This window comes from Phyllobates terribilis, unplaced genomic scaffold (genome assembly GCF_046119375.1).
Source record: "Phyllobates terribilis strain yellow unplaced genomic scaffold, ASM4611937v1 Scaffold_13__5_contigs__length_258822181, whole genome shotgun sequence".
In the NCBI taxonomy this organism is placed as follows: domain Eukaryota; kingdom Metazoa; phylum Chordata; class Amphibia; order Anura; family Dendrobatidae; genus Phyllobates; species Phyllobates terribilis.
The window spans coordinates 160,600,891-160,623,247 of NW_027362773.1; the positions used below are offsets into that span (position 1 = coordinate 160,600,891).

The 22,357-nt window shown below is 50.2% G+C and overlaps 1 protein-coding gene across 2 annotated transcripts in view; it reads left to right on the forward strand.

Moving 5' to 3' along the window:
• CSTPP1 (centriolar satellite-associated tubulin polyglutamylase complex regulator 1) overlaps window positions 1-22,357 on the forward strand; it is a 154,493-nt gene that overhangs the window by 50,494 nt on the left and 81,642 nt on the right. For both annotated transcript variants that reach the window (XM_073659556.1, XM_073659555.1), the window contains one exon: window positions 1,331-1,461. In XM_073659556.1, the coding sequence (XP_073515657.1) occupies window positions 1,331-1,461 (131 nt within the window). The remainder of the gene's footprint in view (window positions 1-1,330; window positions 1,462-22,357) is intronic.

Here is a 22,357-nt window from a genome sequence, read left to right on the forward strand (position 1 = left end):
TCCCCCTCTCTGCACGATAACCCCTGCACAGGTCACAGAGCATGCCCAAATTACTTTCCCATCTTAATAGGCATCACCTGTGTATAAATAACACAGGATCTGCCATTCTCAGTAGGTAATGGTCATTGCTCACCTCCTCCCTGCAATGACCTCTGCACAGGTCCACAATATTCTCCCAACACACTGATAGGTGTCACCTATGTGTATATACAAATTTATAACACCAGATCCACCATTAACACTAAGTGATGAGGATAGCTCACCTCCTCCCCCTCCCTGCACAATAACCTCTGCACAGAGCATGCTCACAACACTCTCTTATTATCCTTAGGTCATGAGGAAAGCTCACCTCCTCCCCCTCTCTGCACGATAACCTCTGCACAGGCCACAGAGCATGCTCACAACACTCTCTTATTATCCTTAGGTCATGAGGAAAGCTCACCTCCTCCCCCTCCCTGCACAATAACCTCTGCACAGGCCACAGATCATGCTCACAACACTCTCTTATTATCCTTAGGTCATGAGGAAAGCTCACCTCCTCCCCCTCCCTGCACAATAACCTCTGCACAGGCCACAGATCATGCTCACAACACTCTCTTATAGAAGTCAATGAGTCACATCCTGGCTCCAGGTTCCTATGGTCCATGTGGCTGCTGTAAAGCAAACCTCTGAACTGCTGTAAACATAGTGGCAGCTCGGGCAAGAAGACCGTCTCCATTATCAAGTTATGGGAAAGATACATACCTGTGTCTGGCTTCGTTGGCATGTGAGACGGCTTGGATGCCACATCTGCCGGGACCCACAGTGATCACATGTGATCTGCAGACAAAGCTGGCACCAAGTGTCCAGTCCCCCCTACAGCGCCCCCCACAGGGCAATAAAAGCGTTACACCACAGACAGGCTCGATCCTCCGCAGAGAGCGAGGCAGTCTATGTAGTGGCGCTGCAGAATACAGGGGGTCATGAACCAGGGAATTTCATTTTCATTAAAAAATGAGTTTTTACGAGTCGTACTTCAAAAATCTAACATCATTTATCCCACAATGGCCTAAAAAATGCCAGAATTGTGAATTGTAATCAATTGCCTAACCCCGTACATAGGAAAAAAAAGCCTACGTGCCCCAAAATAATGCTAATAAATAGTACATCTCCACCCGCTGACTGGTCAAACATTTACACAGCTACATCCACGGAGAAATAGAAAAAAGTTTTTGGGTCTCCGAATCTGGCGACACAAACCAATTTGAATTTATTTTTGTAATTTTTTTTTTAAAATTCTGTAAAACATAAACGCCTAAATTTATTGTCGTTGTCTTCTCTCCCTCCATAGTTTCACCAGCGTTTCTCGGGGATCCCACGTCCTGTTCAGAGACTTCGCCTTTGTCCAGTGCACCCCACACAACCGAGCGTCCTTTCTCCGTCTCTTCTGGAGGTGTTTTAGGACCATTGCAAAGAATGGAGGTAAGGGCGAGCGGACGGCGGGGGGGTTGCTGTTTTTCTTTTTTGCATTGCTTTGATGTGGGTACCATCTGCACTGAGAATCCCGCAGTGGGGGGCCGAGTAATCTGCGGCTTTGTCAGCTTAAGAAGGATTTTATGAATTTTTCATCCTATAATGAGACAATATGAAGAAAGATTATAAGGGAGGAATGTAAATGACTTTGTTTTCTTCTGGTCTGTGAGCGCCCACCAAAGCCGCCGAAAAAAGGACTAATGAGTGATGAATAAACACCTCCATTAATGCTGCCGAAACCTCGGGCCGCATGAATCAGAGCCCGGCCGCACCATTGCCGCCCCCAGACAGCTTCTCCTCGTAGCACTCCAGGTGATTGACAGGTGTGTACGTTGAGAGAGACCTGTCAATCAACTCGAGCAGTGCAGCCGGGGGCTGATCGGGGGGTCCCTGTGGTCAAATTCCCAGCGACCAGTAAGTTATAGGATAGGGCATTAATTACTCTAAACCGCAGACTCCTCAGGACTGGACTTGTCTCTGAAATGCCGGAACGTTCCAGAGAATAATATCCTGAGCTGCCGTCGTGCAGCCGGGCTCTGATTCATGCTGCCGAGTAATTTTATATGCTATCCTATAACTTACTGATCGCTGGGAGTTTGACCACTGGGGACCCCCATCAGTCCTGAGATCGGAGCTGTGGAACCTGTCGCCAAATAGAAAGGCTGAGAATAAAGAGATCACAACTCCCAATATCCCCGTGACTGCTGCAGTCCGTAGGGGCTGGTGATTGGCTGATAATGGTCACCTGATGCTACGGATCCTTCTGCTGACTGTTTCCTTATACACATAGCCTATTATGGGATATGGAAAGTCCTTAACCGTGAAGTGACGTTCTGTCACAGCAGATTGTATCCAGCACCTCCGCCGTCCCAACACGTCGTCTTTTTTTTTCTTCTTTCCCGGTGGCATCCTTCTCGGCATGCGTGACGCTCTTCTCCTCCCCTCCTTCACCCCAACATCTTCAGTTGTACAAATAAAACCGTTTTGCAGTTTAGATTGCAAAAATTCCCCTATAATTAGGATGCTGAGCTGCCGAGCTGGGACTTGTAGCCGAGAACATGGTGTGGACGGTATGCAGAACATCAGGGTGAATGCGACGTCCAGCCGCTGCGGTGATCTCGATGTAACTCGTCCTCCTGTGATAGCGATTCGTCCCACGTGACCCTAAAGTAGCCAGATCCGTGCAAGTTGGTGCAGGGAACGCACCTCAACCACGACCTCTCCTCTCCTGATCATCTTCTAAGCTGATTTATGATTAAATTACGATTCAGACTCTTGCAAAAAATGTATTTAAAGGGCTAAGTAATGTACGCACCATTAGGATTCAATGCTTCCCGCGGTCGTCATGTGGCTGCACGTCAGCCGCGCCTTGCAATGTGTTATTCAGAGGAGCGGCTGACACTTCATTTGGCACGTCACCGCAACTACACCAATCACAGCATAAGGACGGTGTCGTAACGACCGCTGAAACCGTCAAGCTGAGCAGAATCCTAACAGTGCGTATATTACACCGCTGCAAGCGAGGCTTCAGGGGTTGGAGAGCCCCTTTAAGGAACACAAATGTGTCCACAAAAGTCATCCATTCTCCTTTGAAAGAGTTTCTGGGACTGTAATATTAATGACCTGATACTGCAGTACCAGATGTGCGGCGCTGCGCCTGGTACCAGAGAGAAGACGCCGTGCCGGTATCAGAGAGGAGACGCAGTGACTTCCTTCAGCTGATGGGTAGATCGCCAGAAGTCAGATCCATATGAATTAGCATTATAGTGCCAGGACATGTATTTGAAACACTTCCCGTGACCTGTAACTCGTCACCCGATGCAAAACTACAACTCTCAGCATGCACTGACTCACAAGCTGGATCACTAAAACACAACAGAAATGTGTTCAGCAGGAGCAGAAGTTCTGGCAGATTTCCGTCACCTTGAGAGCGACATTTCTTGAACCTGCATATCTTAGTCCATCTTAATTAGAGGGGTCTGTGCCGGAGCTTTCCTTACTTGACGGGTTTGTGGTTCAGAAATGGAACAGCGTGGACCGAGTGACCCCGGCTAATCCAAACCTGTTATTAAATGTTCACTTATGGGAAGCGCAGAGCTCGGCGTGACCTTCACAATAAATGGTTTTTACCGTAATGCTGAAGATTTTCCTCAAAACGGTGAAATCCATCATAATATCAGCAGCGCAGCTGTGACTGCAGAGTCTCCGTCCAGTCTGTGGATCCACAGCACAATGTCCGCACGCAAGTGCACGGCGTAAAATCTGCCGTGTGTTCAACTCGTGAAAGGGTCATGGAGATAAAGGTTCTTCTATCCATGGTATAAGTCATATGTTCATACCACTGGCACACTGCTCCATCCAAGGGGGCAGTGACGCCGCTCCATCCGAGGGGGCGGTGACGCCGCTCCCATCCCAAGGGGGCGGTGACGCCGCTCCCATCCCAAGGGGGCGGTGACGCCGCTCCCATCCCAAGGGGGCGGTGACGCCGCTCCCATCCCAAGGGGGCGGTGACGCCGCTCCCATCCCAAGGGGGCGGTGACGCCGCTCCCATCCCAAGGGGGCGGTGACGCCGCTCCCATCCCAAGGGGGCGGTGACGCCGCTCCCATCCCAAGGGGGCGGTGACGCCGCTCCTTCCTAGGCTTATGGCATCGCCGAGTGCTTGGTAATCATGGTCACTTCACTAGAGAGTGAATCTAGGGGCAGAACTCATGCGTGACCCACCCCTGCACTCAACTCCAAAAAGCGGGACAGAAGTTCTGGGTTCTGTAGAGGTCCCAGCAGTAGGATCCACGGCGATCTAACCACTACAGTGTAACCTTTCCAGTGGATAGGTGATAATATTTGTAGACCGACATACCCCTTCATATAGGGCCGACCCTTCATTGGTGCCTGTTATCAGCAGAGTCCGTCACATACAGGAGACTCTACCATTGCAGAAATGCAGATGATCCTGATTAAACCTTCCTGGAGATGGATTGTTATCTAGAAATCTTCTCTGCAGTGCTGACATCTGCTCCTGACAGGCGTCTGACATTGCATTACTGAAACTCTGCAAGGCATTATCCTGCATGTAGGTGTGATCCGTCACTGGCTTCTGTGCCCTCAGAATGTCATCATGTCATCCCATGTGTATATCTTGCACCTCTGATTTCCTGCGTCTGCTGGTCAGGGGCGTCTTGTGGACATTACGTGTTGTAGGGACAGCTTCTGATATCTCCATCTCTGCGCCTCGCTCTACAATCATCCGGCCTCCGCCTCATCACAGCTCCGAGCAGTTTTGGCCAACAGAAGATGCAGACGGCCACTCGCTTTCCCAGCAGCTGCTGCCCTGAGTGTAGTTTGCAAATCCCTTCGCTGTCCCATAGAGGACGTCCTGAGCAGGAGACCCCCACTAACATCCGTCTGCCCCTATTAGACAACAGCCTAATTGCTATGGGGACTATGGTGCTTCTCATCTTCCTGCAGGATGAGACAGGCACTTAACGGGTTATTCCCAATATTAAACTGTATCATCGATTATAAAAGGATTGGTAATAACTCGCAGATCGGTGGGGGGTCTGTCTTCTGGGACCCTCAACAATCTTGAGAATTAGACCCTACAATGCCTCGTTGGCAGCGTCCCCTGTCACTGTGACATTCAACTGCTGGAATAAGTGGAGCACCGCGCGTGGGTATTTCAGGCGGTCTGTAGAGAATGAAGGGGCATTTTAGACCTCCATTCTTGGCATTGGCGTGGGTCCCAGAGATCAGACCCCCAACCAATCTGCAATTCATCACCTAACAGACCACAACCAATCTGCAATTCATCACCTAACAGACCACAACCAATCTGCAATTCATCACCTAACAGACCACAACCAATCTGCAATTCATCACCTAACAGACCACAACCAATCTGCAATTCATCACCTAACAGACCACAACCAATCTGCAATTCATCACCTAACAGACCACAACCAATCTGCAATTCATCACCTAACAGACCACAACCAATCTGCAAAATCTGCAATTCATCACCTAACAGACCACAACCAATCTACAATTCATCACCTAACAGACCACAACCAATCTGCAAAATCTGCAATTCATCACCTAACAGACCACAACCAATCTACAGTTCATCACCTAACAGACCACAACCAATCTGCAATTCATCACCTAACAGACCACAACCAATCTGCAATTCATCACCTAACAGACCACAACCAATCTGCAATTCATCACCTAACAGACCACAACCAATCTGCAATTCATCACCTAACAGACCACAACCAATCTGCAAAATCTGCAATTCATCACCTAGCAGACCACAACCAATCTGCAATTCATCACCTATCCTTTCCACGTGCGTATCTATATATTCACTCCTATGGGAGTCCCGATAATGACCTTGCATGTACACCACCTGACTACTGAGGCCAGCGATTGGCTGCTATGATCACATGACCAATGGACAAGACCGTCAGCACTACAGGACCGGTGAGGGCGGCTGGAGCTGCAGTGCTGTACAGGGAATAAACAGGTGGATAATGGACCTTTTATTATGTTACAGCAATTCCTGCTGCTTTGCAGCTTTCTGAACATCTTGCAGCACATTTTGCTGTGGATTTCCCAATGTGGAAGGTTCACAGCAGAAAGATCTGTTGAAATCCTATTGATAACGTGTAAGCTCTACTTTTTTATAGATTGTGGAACCTTAACCGCCCTATAGATCAGTGTAGTTGTAGGTCCTGAGACCCCCAAAAACCTTGAAAACTGCATTCATCTCCGATGGCGCACACAGTGGCGTATAGACCCATAGCCTTTCTGTTGAGCCCTGTACACCACTGTGTGCATGACCATGCAGGAGCTGAGCCATATGCCAAGCGTTTAGGGTCCTCCAACATGTCATAAACCCACAGGTTCACTTGTTATACAGGAAAACAACCCATCCTCTTGTATTATAACACATGTTTTCGGAGTGCAGTAATTTTGTGTAATCCTGCCATGGTGGTCCGCAGTGTTTGGTTGCACCAGGTGGGAATGGCACGGCCGGTCGATCATCTTGGCCTCTGTACTGGAGAGTTTACATGACGATATTTGTTTGTTAAACATTGTTTTCTTCAGCGTGACACCATCATCCATCTCCTGGGAACGCGGCGCCTGCAGATGCCGCGGTGCCCTCCGCTGGTCTCGCTCCCCACATGGCACATGGTGTCGTGTTCTGTGGCGCTCAGTAGCTGGGAGGTATGGCGGAGCTTGGAAACAGATGGGCACAGCAGGCCTGTGGTGGTAAGAACAGCTGGCTCCAGTTTAGCTCTGTCATTTCTGCTTCCTTCTGGGAAGATCAGAGCTCCATGGGCAGTCTGTGCGCCGGCTCCACCGTGGGGGAATTAAAGGCTTGGGCTTGGCGATCTGTACAGACGACTGTCCCCTTTGGCCTCCGACTTGTTTATTTTCCTTCTATTCCTGCACGCTGGAACAGCAAATTAGCAAACGAGCGAGTGCAGGAGTTTATTTTCATGAGACAGAACCTAGTCATGGAGTGACCGAGGCCTCCTCTGATCTGCAAACAGTATAAATATCTCCAAAGCCACATGGGAGCTTCACTGACCACCGGTCTGCACACATGAAAGGAGAGGATGTAACCCTGTGCGTCCCGGCCCTCCCGGTGCTCTGCATCTTGCCAGTCTTTGGGATGTGGTCCACCTTCCCTACAGGTCACGGATCTCATCCGCTAACGGGAGGTCCGGTGGGAAGAACCGTAGCGAACCCCAGCAGGGCTCAGAAATAGGAAGCTATGGCTTGTCCTTGGCTGAGGAGGACACTGGAGGCTTTCATTACTTATACCAGAATGAACGCCAAGAGCCGGAGAAAAAAGGATGTGTATAATGTAGAAATGGCGATACTCTGATCAAAACGTGTCCGCTGGGGGGAGTCTGACTGCCGGGACCAGCATGGGTCCAAAGAACGGGGCTCCCGTGTGAACAGAGCTGTAGTGGCCATGCTCCACATCTGTTCTCTGGATCGGTGAAGAGGGGTATGAATGGAGCGGCGTTGGTCGAGCCTGATCGTTGCCGATCCATTCAGCTCCGTCCCATTCACACAGGTGACATTTTTCACCTAGAAAGTCTGATCACTAGGAGGCCCCTGCAGATCACTTCCATAGGGCAAGATTGCAGAAAGCAAGAGTTTGAATGGATTGGGTGTGATCGACCATGATCACTGGTGATCTGTGTAAAGTCAGCGAGCACTGGACGGGCAGTCTCCTTCAGTCCTATAGACTTGGCAGCAGAAAGGAAAAAACGCGGACTTGGTAAGTACTGCCATGAAGATGAGGATCCACTGATAAGTATAAAAACTTTTTTATTCCGGCAACACATTTTGGAGCTGATCTGGCCCCTTCCTCAGGTACAGTCCTGTAGGCTCCAGAGGAGTTGGGGGGACCCTGGAAGAGGAGCTGCAGGGACCCTGGAAGAGGAGCTGGCGGGGGACTCTGGAAGAGGAGCTGGCGGGGGACCCTGGAAGAGGAGCTGGCGGGGGACCCTGGAAGAGGAGCTGGTGGGGGACCCTGGAAGAGGAGCTGGCGGGGGGACCCTGAAAGAGGAGCTGGCGGGGGGACCCTGAAAGAGGAGCTGGCGGGGGGACCCTGGAAGAGGAGCTGGCGGGAGACCCTGGAAGAGGAGCTGGCGGGGGACCCTGGGAGAGGAGCTGGCGGGGGACCCTGGGAGAGGAGCTGGCGGGGGACCCTGAAAGAGGAGCTGGCGGGACTGTGGACGGAGCGTATTGCTGAAGATAAGTAGCATATTTTTACAGCTGGACTGTCCCTTTAAGCTTGCCTTTTATGTCACTGCCTTTATTTTTTTTTTTAAACAATGAACCCTCTTGGCAAATTAGAAGGAAAAAGAGTCCACATGATGCCCTCAGAGTGCCCATACACCTGTGGCCCAATCTTGCATGTGCTTACAAAAGGGAGAGGCGAATAAGCTGCTGCCAAATGCCCCTGGCAGCTGCTTAGGTTCTGTGGGAACAAAGGATTGGGCATATTAAAATCCTACATGCTCAACCCTTCTCTTTCTCTAGCGAGACTTAGGACTTCCTCTATACATTAGATAGATTTCTTGCAATCCGCCAGCGGGATCGGCCAACTATGAGGCAGGGAAAAATATGATGTCTCATGTGTCAGACTTGTTGGGTGGCTTTCTGAGGTCTGAAGAGCTACGTAGGTATTTATATACCGTGAGCACAATAATCATCGTCGCGTACTGCTCCAAACCAATGAAAGACCTTCAAGACTCCATTCTGTGGCGCCAAACAAGCCCCCCGGAAAGCTTCTCCCTCTGCTGAGCATGACCCCAATATCTGACTGGACCCCGGTGTTGAGGGCTGTTATGTTTGCCCACTTTTCCATAACAAGGGGAGACCTTCCTTACCCCCAAAAGGGTTGGCGGATCTCCAGCATGGTGCAGAAGCCCCCAGTAAAACAGCTCTCACTGCTTTACATGGCATCTGGATCTCCATTTTCCAGATGAACCCCAGCGTCTGGACTTGCCATCAAAGTTGCCCATTGTCGACACAAAGGGAAAACTTCTTGGACGGTAATGTCCCGGGTGGTGCAGAAGCCCCCCAGAAAGCTGCGTTGCGCTCACTGCTGTACATGGCGTCAGGACTAGACCCCGGCTCTTAGGGAAATGGCTAGGGTGGGCATACACGAGCAAGAAGGGGCATGGCCTGTGAAAGGTGGCCTAGTGTCCACAGGAGCATTTCAAACAGTCGGCAAAAATGGAGAAAATGCGCCAATTATAGGCATCATAGTAACATGGTGCAAAACGGGTGCAAGGAGAAGTGCTGCAATCGCTTCCAACAAACACATGTTTAGTTCCAAACTTTGGGAACTAAAAGCTAGCCATATAGTGGCTCTATTAGTAATGTTGACCCCCACCACCATTATCGTCCTCCTTTTAGGTTCACCGCACCACTCTGCCTTGTACTTAATGTATAATGCCAGTCCGATCAGCACAGAAAATGTCTGTTTTCTCTGCGTTTCCGGACGATTATCCTGTCTCCTTGAGGCCACTGTGGCTGACAGATTGCCCCCCATGACTCCTCTTCCAGGGGCTGCTTTGCCTGGTACATTTGCCTGTTATTGCAGAGCTCTTTTCCTTCTTCTGGATTACTGCTCCGCACCTCCATTCTCCAGCACCGCTGCTTCTCATTTACTCCGCAGGCTGCTGGATGCTGGGTGTTTGCTGCTCACGTGCCCCCTGCTGGTGTGATGCAGGATCACTGTTGCACTACAAACCTAAATGATGTAAATTTCTCAGATGTGTGAGGCAGTGACTGGGATCGTATACGAGGGACTTTATATATCCCCCAGAATGTGTTCAGAGACCTATTAAATCCATTGGAGTGCATTGCAGTCACAGACGCACCTGCAGCTGCAATGCAGGAATGAAGGTGAGCAATCACCCGGTCAGGCTATCTGGCTAAGGCAGATTAGTAAAACCCGGCAGGGCCTTCATTTCTTGGAGGAGGTCACAGGAGGCAGTGGGGCGGCCTCCTCCCTCTTACCACAGGTCCTTTAAAACCCTGCATTAAGGATTAGTGTTGTTCAGTGTTGGTACCTGCTAGGAGCATAGCAGGAAAGCTCGGCGGGGCTGTGTGTGGAGCTGAACCCCCGCCTGGGAAGGCTCTGAGCGGCCGTTGCTCATGACAACCGTTGTTTAAGGACTCATGTTAACCCGGCTGCGAACCGGAGGACTTTTCTGTTTACCCATGAGTTGCTAAATAAAGCTGTTATATTGGACTTGCTTGGGTCACTGCCTCAGTTACTGCATGGTGTGAACACCGCCACCTTACAGATGTCACCAAAGTGTGAGGTTGCTGTTCATCCTGTTCACACCGCTCTGTTATAGAGGAGCTGGAATTGTGCGGTTACATATCAGGGACTCAGGTTATAGTTTTACATGTTCTCAAAATATTTGCCTCCTTTACTCACCAGATTGCATATAGTCTAGCGCTGCATTAACGTTTCTGCAGGCTTCAGAGCTGAGGACTCCCAGCATTCATTGCTGCATCTGGAAATCTAACGACGACCTGTATTATATATAGGAGGCGGTCAGTGGGGTGTCTGATGTAACCGTGAGTGCAGCTCTGGAGTATAATACAGGATGTAACTCAGGATCAGTAATGTAATGTATGTACACAGTGACTGCACCAGCAGAATAGTGAGTGCAGCTCTGGAGGATAATACAGGATGTAACTCAGGATCAGTAATGTAATGTATGTACACAGTGACTGCACCAGCAGAATAGTGAGAGCAGCTCTGGAGTATAATACAGGATGTAACTCAGGATCAGTAATGTAATGTATGTACACAGTGACTGCACCAGCAGAATAGTGAGTGCAGCTCTGGAGCATAATACAGGATGTAACTCAGGATCAGTAATGTAATGTATGTACACAGTGACTGCACCAGCAGAATAGTGAGTGCAGCTCTGGAGGATAATACAGGATGTAACTCAGGATCAGTAATGTAATGTATGTACACAGTGACTGCACCAGCAGAATAGTGAGTGCAGCTCTGGAGTATAATACAGGATGTAACTCAGGATCAGTAATGTAATGTATGTACACAGTGACTGCACCAGCAGAATAGTGAGTGCAGCTCTGGAGTATAATACAGGATGTAACTCAGGATCAGTAATGTAATGTATGTACACAGTGACTGCACCAGCAGAATAGTGAGTGCAGCTCTGGAGTATAATACAGGATGTAACTCAGGATCAGTAATGTAATGTATGTACACAGTGACTGCACCAGCAGAATAGTGAGTGCAGCTCTGGAGTATAATAAAGGATGTAACTCAGGATCAGTAATGTAATGTATGTACACAGTGACTGCACCAGCAGAATAGTGAGTGCAGCTCTGGAGTATAATACAGGATGTAACTCAGGATCAGTAATGTAATGTATGTACACAGTGACTGCACCAGCAGAATAGTGAGTGCAGCTCTGGAGCATAATACAGGAGGTAACTCAGGATCAGTAATGTAATGTATGTACACAGTGACTGCACAGCAGAATAGTGAGTGCAGCTCTGGAGTATAATACAGGATGTAACTCAGGATCAGTAATGTAATGTATGTACACAGTGACTGCACCAGCAGAATAGTGAGTGCAGCTCTGGAGTATAATACAGGATGTAACTCAGGATCAGTAATGTAATGTATGTACACAGTCACTGCACAGCAGAATAGTGAGTGCAGCTCTGGAGTATAATACAGGATGTAACTCAGGATCAGTAATGTAATGTATGTACACAGTGACTGCACCAGCAGAATAGTGAGTGCAACACTGGAGGATAATACAGGATGTAACTCAGGATCAGTAATGTAATGTATGTACACAGTGACTGCACAGCAGAATAGTGAGTGCAGCTCTGGAGTATAATACAGGATGTAACTCAGGATCAGTACAGGATCAATAATGTAATGTATGTACACAGTGACTGCACCAGCAGAATAGTGAGTGCAGCTCTGGGGTATAATACAGGATTTAACTCAGGATCAGTAATGTAATGTATGTACACAGTGACTGCACCAGCAGAATAGTGAGTGCAGCTCTGGGGTATAATACAGAATGTAACTCAGGATCAGTACAGGATCAATAATGTAATGTATGTACACAGTGACTGCACCAGCAGAATAGTGAGTGCAGCTCTGGGGTATAATACAGAATGTAACTCAGGATCAGTAATGTAATGTATGTACACAGTGACTGCACCAGCAGAATAGTGAGTGCAGCTCTGGAGTATAATACAGGATGTAACTCAGGATCAGTAATGTAATGTATGTACACAGTGACTGCACCAGCAGAATAGTGAGTGCAGCTCTGGAGTATAATACAGGATGTAACTCAGGATCAGTAATGTAATGTATGTACACAGTGACTGCACCAGCAGAATAGTGAGTGCAACACTGGAGGATAATACAAGATGTAACTCAGGATCAGTAATGTAATGTATGTAGACAGTGACTGCACAGCAGAATAGTGAGTGCAGCTCTGGAGTATAATACAGGATGTAACTCAGGATCAGTACAGGATCAATAATGTAATGTATGTACACAGTGACTGCACCAGCAGAATAGTGAGTGCAGCTCTGGAGTATAATACAGGATGTAACTCAGGATCAGTAATGTAATGTATGTACACAGTGACTGCACCAGCAGAATAGTGAGTGCAGCTCTGGGGTATAATACAGGATTTAACTCAGGATCAGTAATGTAATGTATGTACACAGTGACTGCACCAGCAGAATAGTGAGTGCAGCTCTGGGGTATAATACAGAATGTAACTCAGGATCAGTACAGAATCAATAATGTAATGTATGTACACAGTGACTGCACCAGCAGAATAGTGAGTGCAGCTCTGGGGTATAATACAGAATGTAACTCAGGATCAGTAATGTAATGTATGTACACAGTGACTGCACCAGCAGAATAGTGAGTGCAGCTCTGGAGTATAATACAGGATGTAACTCAGGATCAGTAATGTAATGTATGTACACAGTGACTGCACCAGCAGAATAGTGAGTGCAGCTCTGGAGTATAATACAGGATGTAACTCAGGATCAGTAATGTAATGTATGTACACAGTGACTGCACCAGCAGAATAGTGAGTGCAGCTCTGGAGTATAATACAGGATGTAACTCAGGATCAGTAATGTAATGTATGTACACAGTGACTCCACCAGCAGCATACTGGGTGCAGCTCTGATCAGCTGCTAGTCAGTGTGCTGATTACGGGTGTGGTGGCTGCAGATCCTGCTGTGAGCTCCTGATCTCTGAGAACCAACACCTCTCCACCTGGGGACCTGCTCTCTCTCTTTCCCGGAGGGAGAGCTGGTTTCTGGGATGAGTGAAGGAGCCAAGTCCCAGGCTTCTGCTTCCCGAACCAGGCCGGCGGGGGGCAGAAGAAACCAGCAACCGGCCTGCACATCAGAGGACTCGGGGGTGAGACTCTGCACCAGGAGTCGCAGCAATGTGGCTCCTACTCCCCCCGGGATTGTGGAGACCCCCAGAAGCCGCAAGGCTTCCAGCATGGAGGAAAAGCCTGACAGCGGCGTGCAAGATGGTGCTCCTTCCGGAGGAAAGCTGAGTGCTCACGGAGGTGAGGCCGACCTCCCTGAGGGGGGGTGGGCGCAGCAGGGACCCCGGGAGTCTGTGTCCACCTATGCCTCCCGGGTCATGATCCACCTCCGTGAGTATGAAGATGCCAGTAAGCTCATCAGGAGGCTCCGGGAGGAGCTGCGCTGCACAAGCGCCAAAGCTGCAGGGGCCTCCAAACCAAGGAAGGCAAAACTCCAAGCCGAGGTAAAAAGACTGAGCAGTGAAATTCAACGCCTGGAACTTAGGAAAGCTGACATCAGGGAGCAGAGTGGTCATTTCAAAGAAAAACTTATAAATGAAGACCGCTACAGAGAAATGGCTGATACCAGAGAGCAAAGGCAGATGGGGCTGCAGCCTGAGAGCCAGGTGGATGATGAGAGTGATGATGACCAGCAGGAAGCCCCACCTGGCAGCCTGCAAAGTCACCCGCAGGCCACGTGCAGCGAGCTCCCTGCAGGACAGGCGACAGTGACATCCGGTCGCAGTTCTGCCGGCTCTGGGGAGGACAGTGACAGCAGCGGCCAGGGAGGGGCGCTAATGGCGGAGATTAAGCTCCTGGAGTCCCCAGTGTGCCTCCAAAACTTCCATCTTGGTGACGATCTACCAGAAGAGGCACCTGGGGGCCACAAAAAGGCAAAGAAGACCAAGCCAAAGCTGCAGGAGGCGGTAAGATACGTATATGCCCCCCTCCCTGTACCCCCTGAGTCGGCGGCAGGCTCAGCTCGCTGTATAAGCCCCGTTGCCCAGCCCAGCCTGGGTTCTGCTGTGGATCCGGTGCAAAGGCGCGGGGAGATTACAGAGCGCGGTAGTGAGGCGCAGAGCTCCGTCTCTGCTTGTAGTAGCGGGGACGTAGCAGGAGGTGCATCAGCCGAGAGGCTGGACAGTGAGGGCGGCCCGGCGGCGGGCGTTCCATCAGGCCACGATGCTGTGGTGCACTCCTCAGTGGGAGGGGGGAGCAGCCCGGTGTCGGGGGCAGCTCCGGTAGCCTCGGCGCCTCTGAATGCTGTTGCCGCTGATTACTTAGTTGAGAAGCGGCGGCAGTGTGAGGGGGCAGTTGGGGCTGAGCGTTCCGGTCCTCCCACGAAAGTGCTATTTTGTGTTGACGACGCTGGTCCGGAAGATCCTGATGCTAAAGATCAGCGGCGCCTAACTGCAGCTAGAGATCAGCGGCACATTATACCAAATGCCAAACAGCGGAAATTACCGACCGATGATGTGGAGGGCACACATAAGACCGGGGGTGAGGTCGCCTCCAGTTCTATGGAGGTGACTGAGCCCCTTGTGCCTGATGCGGAGGTCAAAAGGTCATCCACCATTGTTACTGGTCCAGCAGGAATGAATGTGGTGGTGGAGGTGAATGAGGATAATTCATTGTCTGGTGGTGTGGTTGCTGGTTTGGTGGAGGGTGAGATGGAGGTGGGTAATGGTGATACTGTTGGGGCTGACGTGGTCACTGGTCCGGTTGCCCCCCCGGGGGTGGCAACACCTGTCCGGAGTTATGCCAGTGTCACCTCCGGGGCAAATAGGGCATCCTCCTCGTCTCCGGGCTTTGGGGACGGCATGTTGCAACGGCGCCTTCTGGAGGCTCTAAAGAAGGGGGAGAGATCACTAATGGTAGAGGGTCGAGAGGTTGATCTATCCTTCTGGATAGTGAGGCATGGCCTCGGGGCCTTCCGAGAGCAAAAAGGGGGAGATACAGTGTGGTCCCTCCCAACAGCCAGGCCAGGCAGTGTGCGTAGGAATGTGGTCCGTCTTCGGTGGAGGGGCAGTGATGCATGTCCGCCAAGGTCTAAAGTTGTGGAGCTCCTGCTGAGGATGGGCTTCAAGGCGATTGACATCTACGCCTTGATACATCCCTATTCCACGCCTGAGTTTGATGTCAGCTTTGTTCGGCCGGAGGGGCTTGAGCTCTTCTGGGCGAATTATGAGTTGGCAAAAAATGAGCCCGGCTGGCGAGACTTTGCCGTTCAGGCAGTGTATCGCCAAAACCAGATCAAGAAAGTGACCGTGATGACTCGTAACGAGTCGCTTTCTTGCTATGACATCATGACGTGGCTTGGTCGGTATGGAGAGGTGGTGGAGATGCCAAAGAAAAACCGCGACGAGTTTGGTATCTGGTCAGGGGCCTGGACGTTTGTGGTAAAACTTAAGCGTTCAGGTGGTACGGTTGCCCACATTCCATCGTCTGCCTTCCTGGGTAGGGATCGTATCCTGGTCTTCTACCAGGGGTAACCGAAGCTCTGTCACAGGTGCGGCGACCCCACACACTTCAGTGCAAACTGCACCGTGCAGAAATGCGCGTTGTGTGGGGGTGTCGGCCATCTTGCCGCCTCTTGTGTGGAGATTAGGTGCCACCTGTGTGGTGAGTTAGGTCACCCATTCAGCCGTTGTCCTCGCTCCTTCGCTAATGCAGTCGAGATCCCGGTGGGAGTAAGCCGTGAGGCCTATTCTGCTGGGGAGGGGACTAGCAGGGGTGGGGGAGCTGAGGGGCCAGGGAAGAAAAGCAGTAAAAAGACGCCTGCCCAGCTGAGGCGTCTAGACAAGCGCAGACAGGAGAGGGAGCGGGGCGAGCCCCAGACTACCGGGGCAGCCCCTGTCCTGGATGCCAGTCTTGCTGCTGAGGCCCCGAGGGATGATGAGTTGGATGAGGAGGTCAGGAGGATCCACAGGGAGGAAACTGCCTCTGCTTCAGAATCCTCCCATTATGAAAGTATGGATGAGGATAATAAGCGGTGGCTAGAGCACAAGCGTAAGCTCGGCACCAAAAAGAAGAGAAAGAAGGGAGATAAAACATCTTCTCCCGCTCTGACCAAGGTACCTAAGGAAGGTAAAACCGACTCCCCTCTAGTTGGTCTTTCTAACCGGTTCCAAGCTCTTGATAACATCTCTTCCTCTGAAGAGGAGGCTGAGGGTGAGGATCCGGCTTCAGCGGAGCTTACAGGGGGCGCCGAGTCTCCTTCTCCTGGGGATGCAAGGTCCTTGGGGGGAGGGACTGGCCCAGAGTCCGGAGACGAGGACGAAAAAAGAAGGAAAAATGTGGGAATGGACACCTCTGTGTCATTAAAGAGAGGGAAGGATTCCTCCTCTGAGGCAGAGGATAAGGGGAGTGGGAAGAAGAAAGCCATCTAACTCAATCACCATTGATGGCGGTACCCACTCCGTTGACGCTGGCGTCCATTAATGTCGCCAGCATTAAGTCAAATATGGCTAGATTTGCGGCCTTTGATTTTCTCAGCCGGGTTGAAGCTGACATTTTCTTTTTGCAAGAGACCAGGCTGCCAAATATGGCAGAGGTGTTTATAGCTAAGAGGGAGTGGAGACTCGGGCCCTCCTATTGGTCTCTTGCGGCCGAGCCGTATAGCGGAGTGGCGGTCCTTTTTACCGCACCGGTAGAATGCCGATGGGTTATTGAGTTAGAAATGGGGAGGTGCCTGATATTAGATGTCCTCATGAAGGGACAAGAGCTTCGGCTCATTAACATCTATGGTCCCCAATCTAAATGGGACCGGAAGTGTCTCTTTATGAGGATCAAGCCCTACCTTTTTACGAGTCGGCAGGTCGTCTTTGGAGGGGACTTCAACACTGTCACGAGGCCCCGGGATAGAGGAGGTTCCAGAGACAAGCTGACTTATGATAGCGTCGCCCTTAATAGTATAGCTAGTGAGGCTCGCCTGGTGGATGTCCACATCCGGCACACCGCAGGCCACGAGGGGTTCACCTATCATAGAGGTAACTGTAGGTCCAGGATAGGCAGGTTTTATTTAAAGGAGGAAGCCGTCTCTTCAGCAGTATCTGTTGTTGAGGTGGAGTTCTCCGATCACTGTTTGATTTTGTTTTCCCTGAATGTTACAGAGACCTCCCGGATGGGAAGAGGCTTTTGGAGGCTCAATTCGTCTCTCTTGGAAGAAGCGGAGATAAGACAGTCCTTTGAGGAATTTCTTCAGAGCCAGGTACCCTTACTGGATCTTTGTAGTAGTAAGTCAGAGTGGTGGGAGATGTTTAAGAAAAGGGTGGCGAGATTCTTCCGCCAGCTCTCGAGCCTCAGGAGCCTGGACAGGTACCGCCTGTATCAGGGCCTGAGGAGGAAACTCGAGCATCTTGTCTCAACTGGAGGTAGCTGCGAGGAGATCTCCAGAGTGAAATCTTTGCTAATGAGGTGTCAGTATGATAGACACGCATCTTTGGTTTTTGAGAGGGATTACGGGAAGTACCGCTCGCCCGACCCTTACAGAAACTGCAAGATGTCAGTGAATAGTAAAGTTGTTACAGGACTGGTTGACACTGCGGGGTCCCTGAAAAGATCCAGATCAGGGATCCTGGAGGTCGTCAGATCCTTCTACTCGCACCTCTTGGGGAAGAGGGATCTGGAATGGGATGAGATATCGGCTTTTCTGGCTGAAGCTGTCCCCGAACCAGGGGTAGACCCCTCTCTTGGCGTTTTGACAGAGATGATCAGGGAAGAGGAAGTTAAGTTGGCGATTGAAGGGCTTGCCCTGAAGAAATCTCCCGGTCCGGATGGCTTAACATCTGAATTCTATAAGACCTTTAAGGACGCCTTGGTTCCCCTCTTGACTGAGGTATTCAATGAGTGTCTTTCCTCGGGCACTCTGCCAAAGTCAATGAGGAGGTCTGCCCTGATCATCTTGTCAAAGGGTAAGGACCCATCTTGCATTGAGAATTGGCGTCCCATAGCGCTTCTCTATGCAGACAGGAAGGTTTTGGCAAAGGTGCTGTTTAATCGGCTGGTGAAATTTGCACCCCAGCTCCTTTCGGGGGCCCAGCATTGCTCTGTTCCGGGCCGCAGTACAATTAGTGCTGTACTCTGTGTCCGAGAGGCGGAGGAGCAGGGTAGGGCTGGCCACTGGAAGGGGTACATGCTGTCATTGGACCAGGCAAAAGCGTTTGATCGGGTTAATCATGAGTACCTCTGGTCTGTCCTTCTGAGGTATGGCCTGCCGGGGGGGTTCGTTGATTGGCTTAAGACCTTGTACTCTGGGGCAGAGAGTTTTCCGCTTGTGAACGGTTGGATTGGCAGCTCTTTTGAGGTTGGGTGTGGTGTTCGCCAGGGTTGTCCCTTGAGCCCGCTACTGTACGTGTTTGCGATTGACCCACTTCTTAGGAGGGTGGAGCGTGGACCGTTGGCTGGGATCGGGATGGACAGGGCAGCACCGGAAGCCACTCTGAGAGTGGTGGCGTATGCCGATGACGTCACCGTTTTTGTTTCCTCTGATGGGGAGGCAGAATGGCTGATGTCAGAGGTAAATCGCTACTCGGAGACATCCGGGTCTAAGATCAACCGGGATAAGTGTGAGAGTCTCTGGCTGGGAGGAGGAGATCCTGGTTTTGATCTCCCGGACACCCTTCCAGAACCCAAAGTCTCTGCAAAAGTTCTTGGCATCGAATTTGGCCAGGGGGATTACCCCAAACAAAATTGGGACAGCAGGCTAGAGATCGCCACTCAGAAGGTGAACCAATGGAAGGGTTGGTCTTTGACCCTAAGGGAAAGGGTAAACCTGATCAAAACTTACCTGCTCCCTTTGCTGATCTATATGGGCAGTGTGTGCATCTTGCCGGAGCCTCTCTGGACTCGGGTCTACAGTTTGTTCTTTCAACTGTTATGGGGGAATAGACTGAACCTGGTCAAGAGGGAGGTTACTTACCGTGCGAGAAGACTAGGAGGGTTGGGTATGGTCAACCCTGTGGTATTCCTTGTGAATACCTTCATTAAGATCAATATTGCAAACCTCTGGAAAGAGAGGGCTCCTCCGTGGGTATTCTCCTGTAAGGGATGGTTTCAGCCTTTCTTCCAGGAATGGGAGACAGGAGGGCAAGTGAAGGATCTCCGCACACCGCATGGACATCTCCCGGCTTACGCTACCGTGGTTCTGAAGGTAATTCGCCGGTGGGGTCTGGGAATGTGGGAGGTCAGGACTCTGCCAAGGAAGCTCCTTGACAAAAGGGTTCTGTTGACCCATTTTCAGAGGCCTCTGGCGCTCAGGGATTGCCCAAGTCGGGATCTTGGGGTGGGTCTGCATCTTTTGAATTCTATCAGGATCCCCTCGAAGGTTTGGGACTTGGCTTGGCGCTGCTTCCATGGGAAACTGTGTGTGAGGGACAATCTGAAGTGTAGGAGCTCTGAGGACAGGAACTGTCCTCGGGAGCATTGTGGTACCATGCTTGAAAGCATGGACCACTTCCTGCTTCGTTGTCCCTTTAACACAGAGGTGTACAACAGGGTGGGCACCTCCATTGGCTGGCCCCGGCTGGCCGGTCTCTCTTATGCGGAATGGGCCTATGGAGCATTCGGGGACCTGGGTGGTCGGGACCGTTGCACCTTATTTCTAGTTAGCGCAGTGGTTAGGTATCACACGTGGAACGCACGGTGCTTAGTATCGACGCAGCGGAAAATCCTCCCAGTGAACGATGTGTTTAGGACCATACTCGGTGACCTGGTGAAGGTGCGTTCTCTGGAGTATGAGAGACTGGGTACACGGAGGGCCGCTCTCCTCTGGAGGGGCTTTTCTTTTAGTGTGCCCTAGTCTGGTCGTCTCCTCTCCTGGTGGTGGGCTGCTGCTGACACCATAGATTTTTGTTTTATTGATCAGTAGACAGTGATGTAGGGCTGCAGGCGCCGAACTTGGGCTTTGTCAGTTGTGGTTATTGTATTGTTTGTTTCTGTATATATTGTATATATGGGTTTGGGTGTAGGTGTTAGGTTGGGTGGAGGGAAAAGGGGGGAGGTGGGTTCATCTTGTGGGACACTGGTTATTTGGGTGAAAAACTGGCACTGCCTGATCTGTCCTATGGACGTTGGACTGAGGCATGAGGCGCAGGACCAGCTCTCAGGTCAGTGCCGGGGAGGGACTGGTGGGCTTGAGTGTGGGGGGTTTTTGTTTTGTCTTGTATATATTTGTATAGTTAGAATTTATTTTATTTAAAAAAAAAAAAAAAAAAAAGAATGTATATATTAGTTTGTATATAATTTGTCGGTTATTGTTTATTATATTGTTATTATTTCTTTGGTAACCGGACCAGATGTCATGGTGTAGGTAGTTATTATTGTGTATATATGTATAATATGTGTGTGAGGAGAGAGGGAGCGGCTGGACCAGTTCATTACATTGTTTATTTTCTGTTTATTAATTTTGTTATGTTTCTGTTATTATTATTGTTATGTTTTTCATTTTTATAATAAAAAATCTACAGGATGTAACTCAGGATAAGTAATGTAATGTATGTACACAGTGACCGTACCAGCAGAATAGTGAGTGCAGCTCTGGAGTATAATACAGGAGGTAACTCAGGATCAGTAATGTAATGTATGTACACAGTGACTGCACCAGCAGAATAGTGAGTGCAGCTCTGGAGTATAATACAGGATGAAGCTCGGGATCAGTAATGTAATGTATGTACACAGTGACTGCACCTGCAGAATAGTGAGTAGTGTTGAGCCACCCCCGTAGTGTTCGAGTTCGGTTCGGTTCGTCGAACACCCGTGTGTTCGCCGAACTGTTCGTCGAACACCTTCGAACACCGTTAAAACCAATGGCAGGCAAACAAAAACACATAGAAAACACCTTCAAAGGTGTCCAAAAGCTGACAAACTGCTCAGAAGACACAACTAACACATGGAAAAGTGACAAGTACATATAGTCATGCGAAAAGAAAAGAGGTGGAGGAGTAAAAGGAGGGGGAGACACAGATATAGGCATGTCATGCCCTTCTAAAATCCAAAAAGTGAGAAGCCGACATGGCCAGTCCGCTCCTGCCCGTGCCACCTCCGTGTCGCCGGGTTTGTGCCAGAGCCGCGGTGAACCCTGATGGCCAGCCCCCCTCTCCCAATACTGGTGCCTGTCCGCTGGTGGGTCGAGCGAGCCCCCCTGTGGTGGAGGCAGCTCTAAGCTTTTTAATTTAAATTGTCTCTCTAATTTGAATGAATACACTTTAAATCCATTTACAAGGATCTATTGGAGGGCAAGTCTCATGCCAGCAGCCGCGTAATTCCAGCTCCAGTAGCGTCCACTAAAGCTGCTGCAGTTAAAAAGCTTTTATAAGGATCGAGCTCGGCTGTCCACCGCAAGGCATCCTACTGCCAGTCCCAGCCCCTATGCCTTGGGGTGCCTCCTGATGCTCTTCACTGAGTATCCCGTGGTCCCGAAGCATTTCCTTTGAAAAAATGAAGTGTCCAAACTACAGGTGGTGTAGCTTGCTTAACAGCCGGGATAATCCGCTGACTAGCAGACCCTGCTACTAGGCACAAAGTATTTCCTGGGCTAGATGCAGTTAAAAATTTGTAATTACTCTCGTTGGATGCTGAGAAAGCATTCCATAGAGTCTCCTGGCACGCCATATATGATTCTCTTAAAAAGCTTGGGGTAGGGGTCTAGGGGACCCTTTTATAGCCAAAATCACGGCCCTGTATCGCAATACGTCACCTAGGCTGAAGATAAATGGAACTGTAGCACCCTGAGGGTTCGGTCGCCACAGAGGTATTGCACCTCACCCAGAGGTGTGATATCTCACTCTCAGGTAAGGATGTAGTGTGGTTCAGGACCCGACACCTGCATGCATTACACCACATTGCCGTGGGGCAGGGCGACCAATATGCCCCTGAGATGGGCACGACAGTCCCTGTCCCTGGCTGGAGTGGGGGGAGGGAACACTGAGGAAGGGGAACCCTGTAGTGCAGGAGCAGG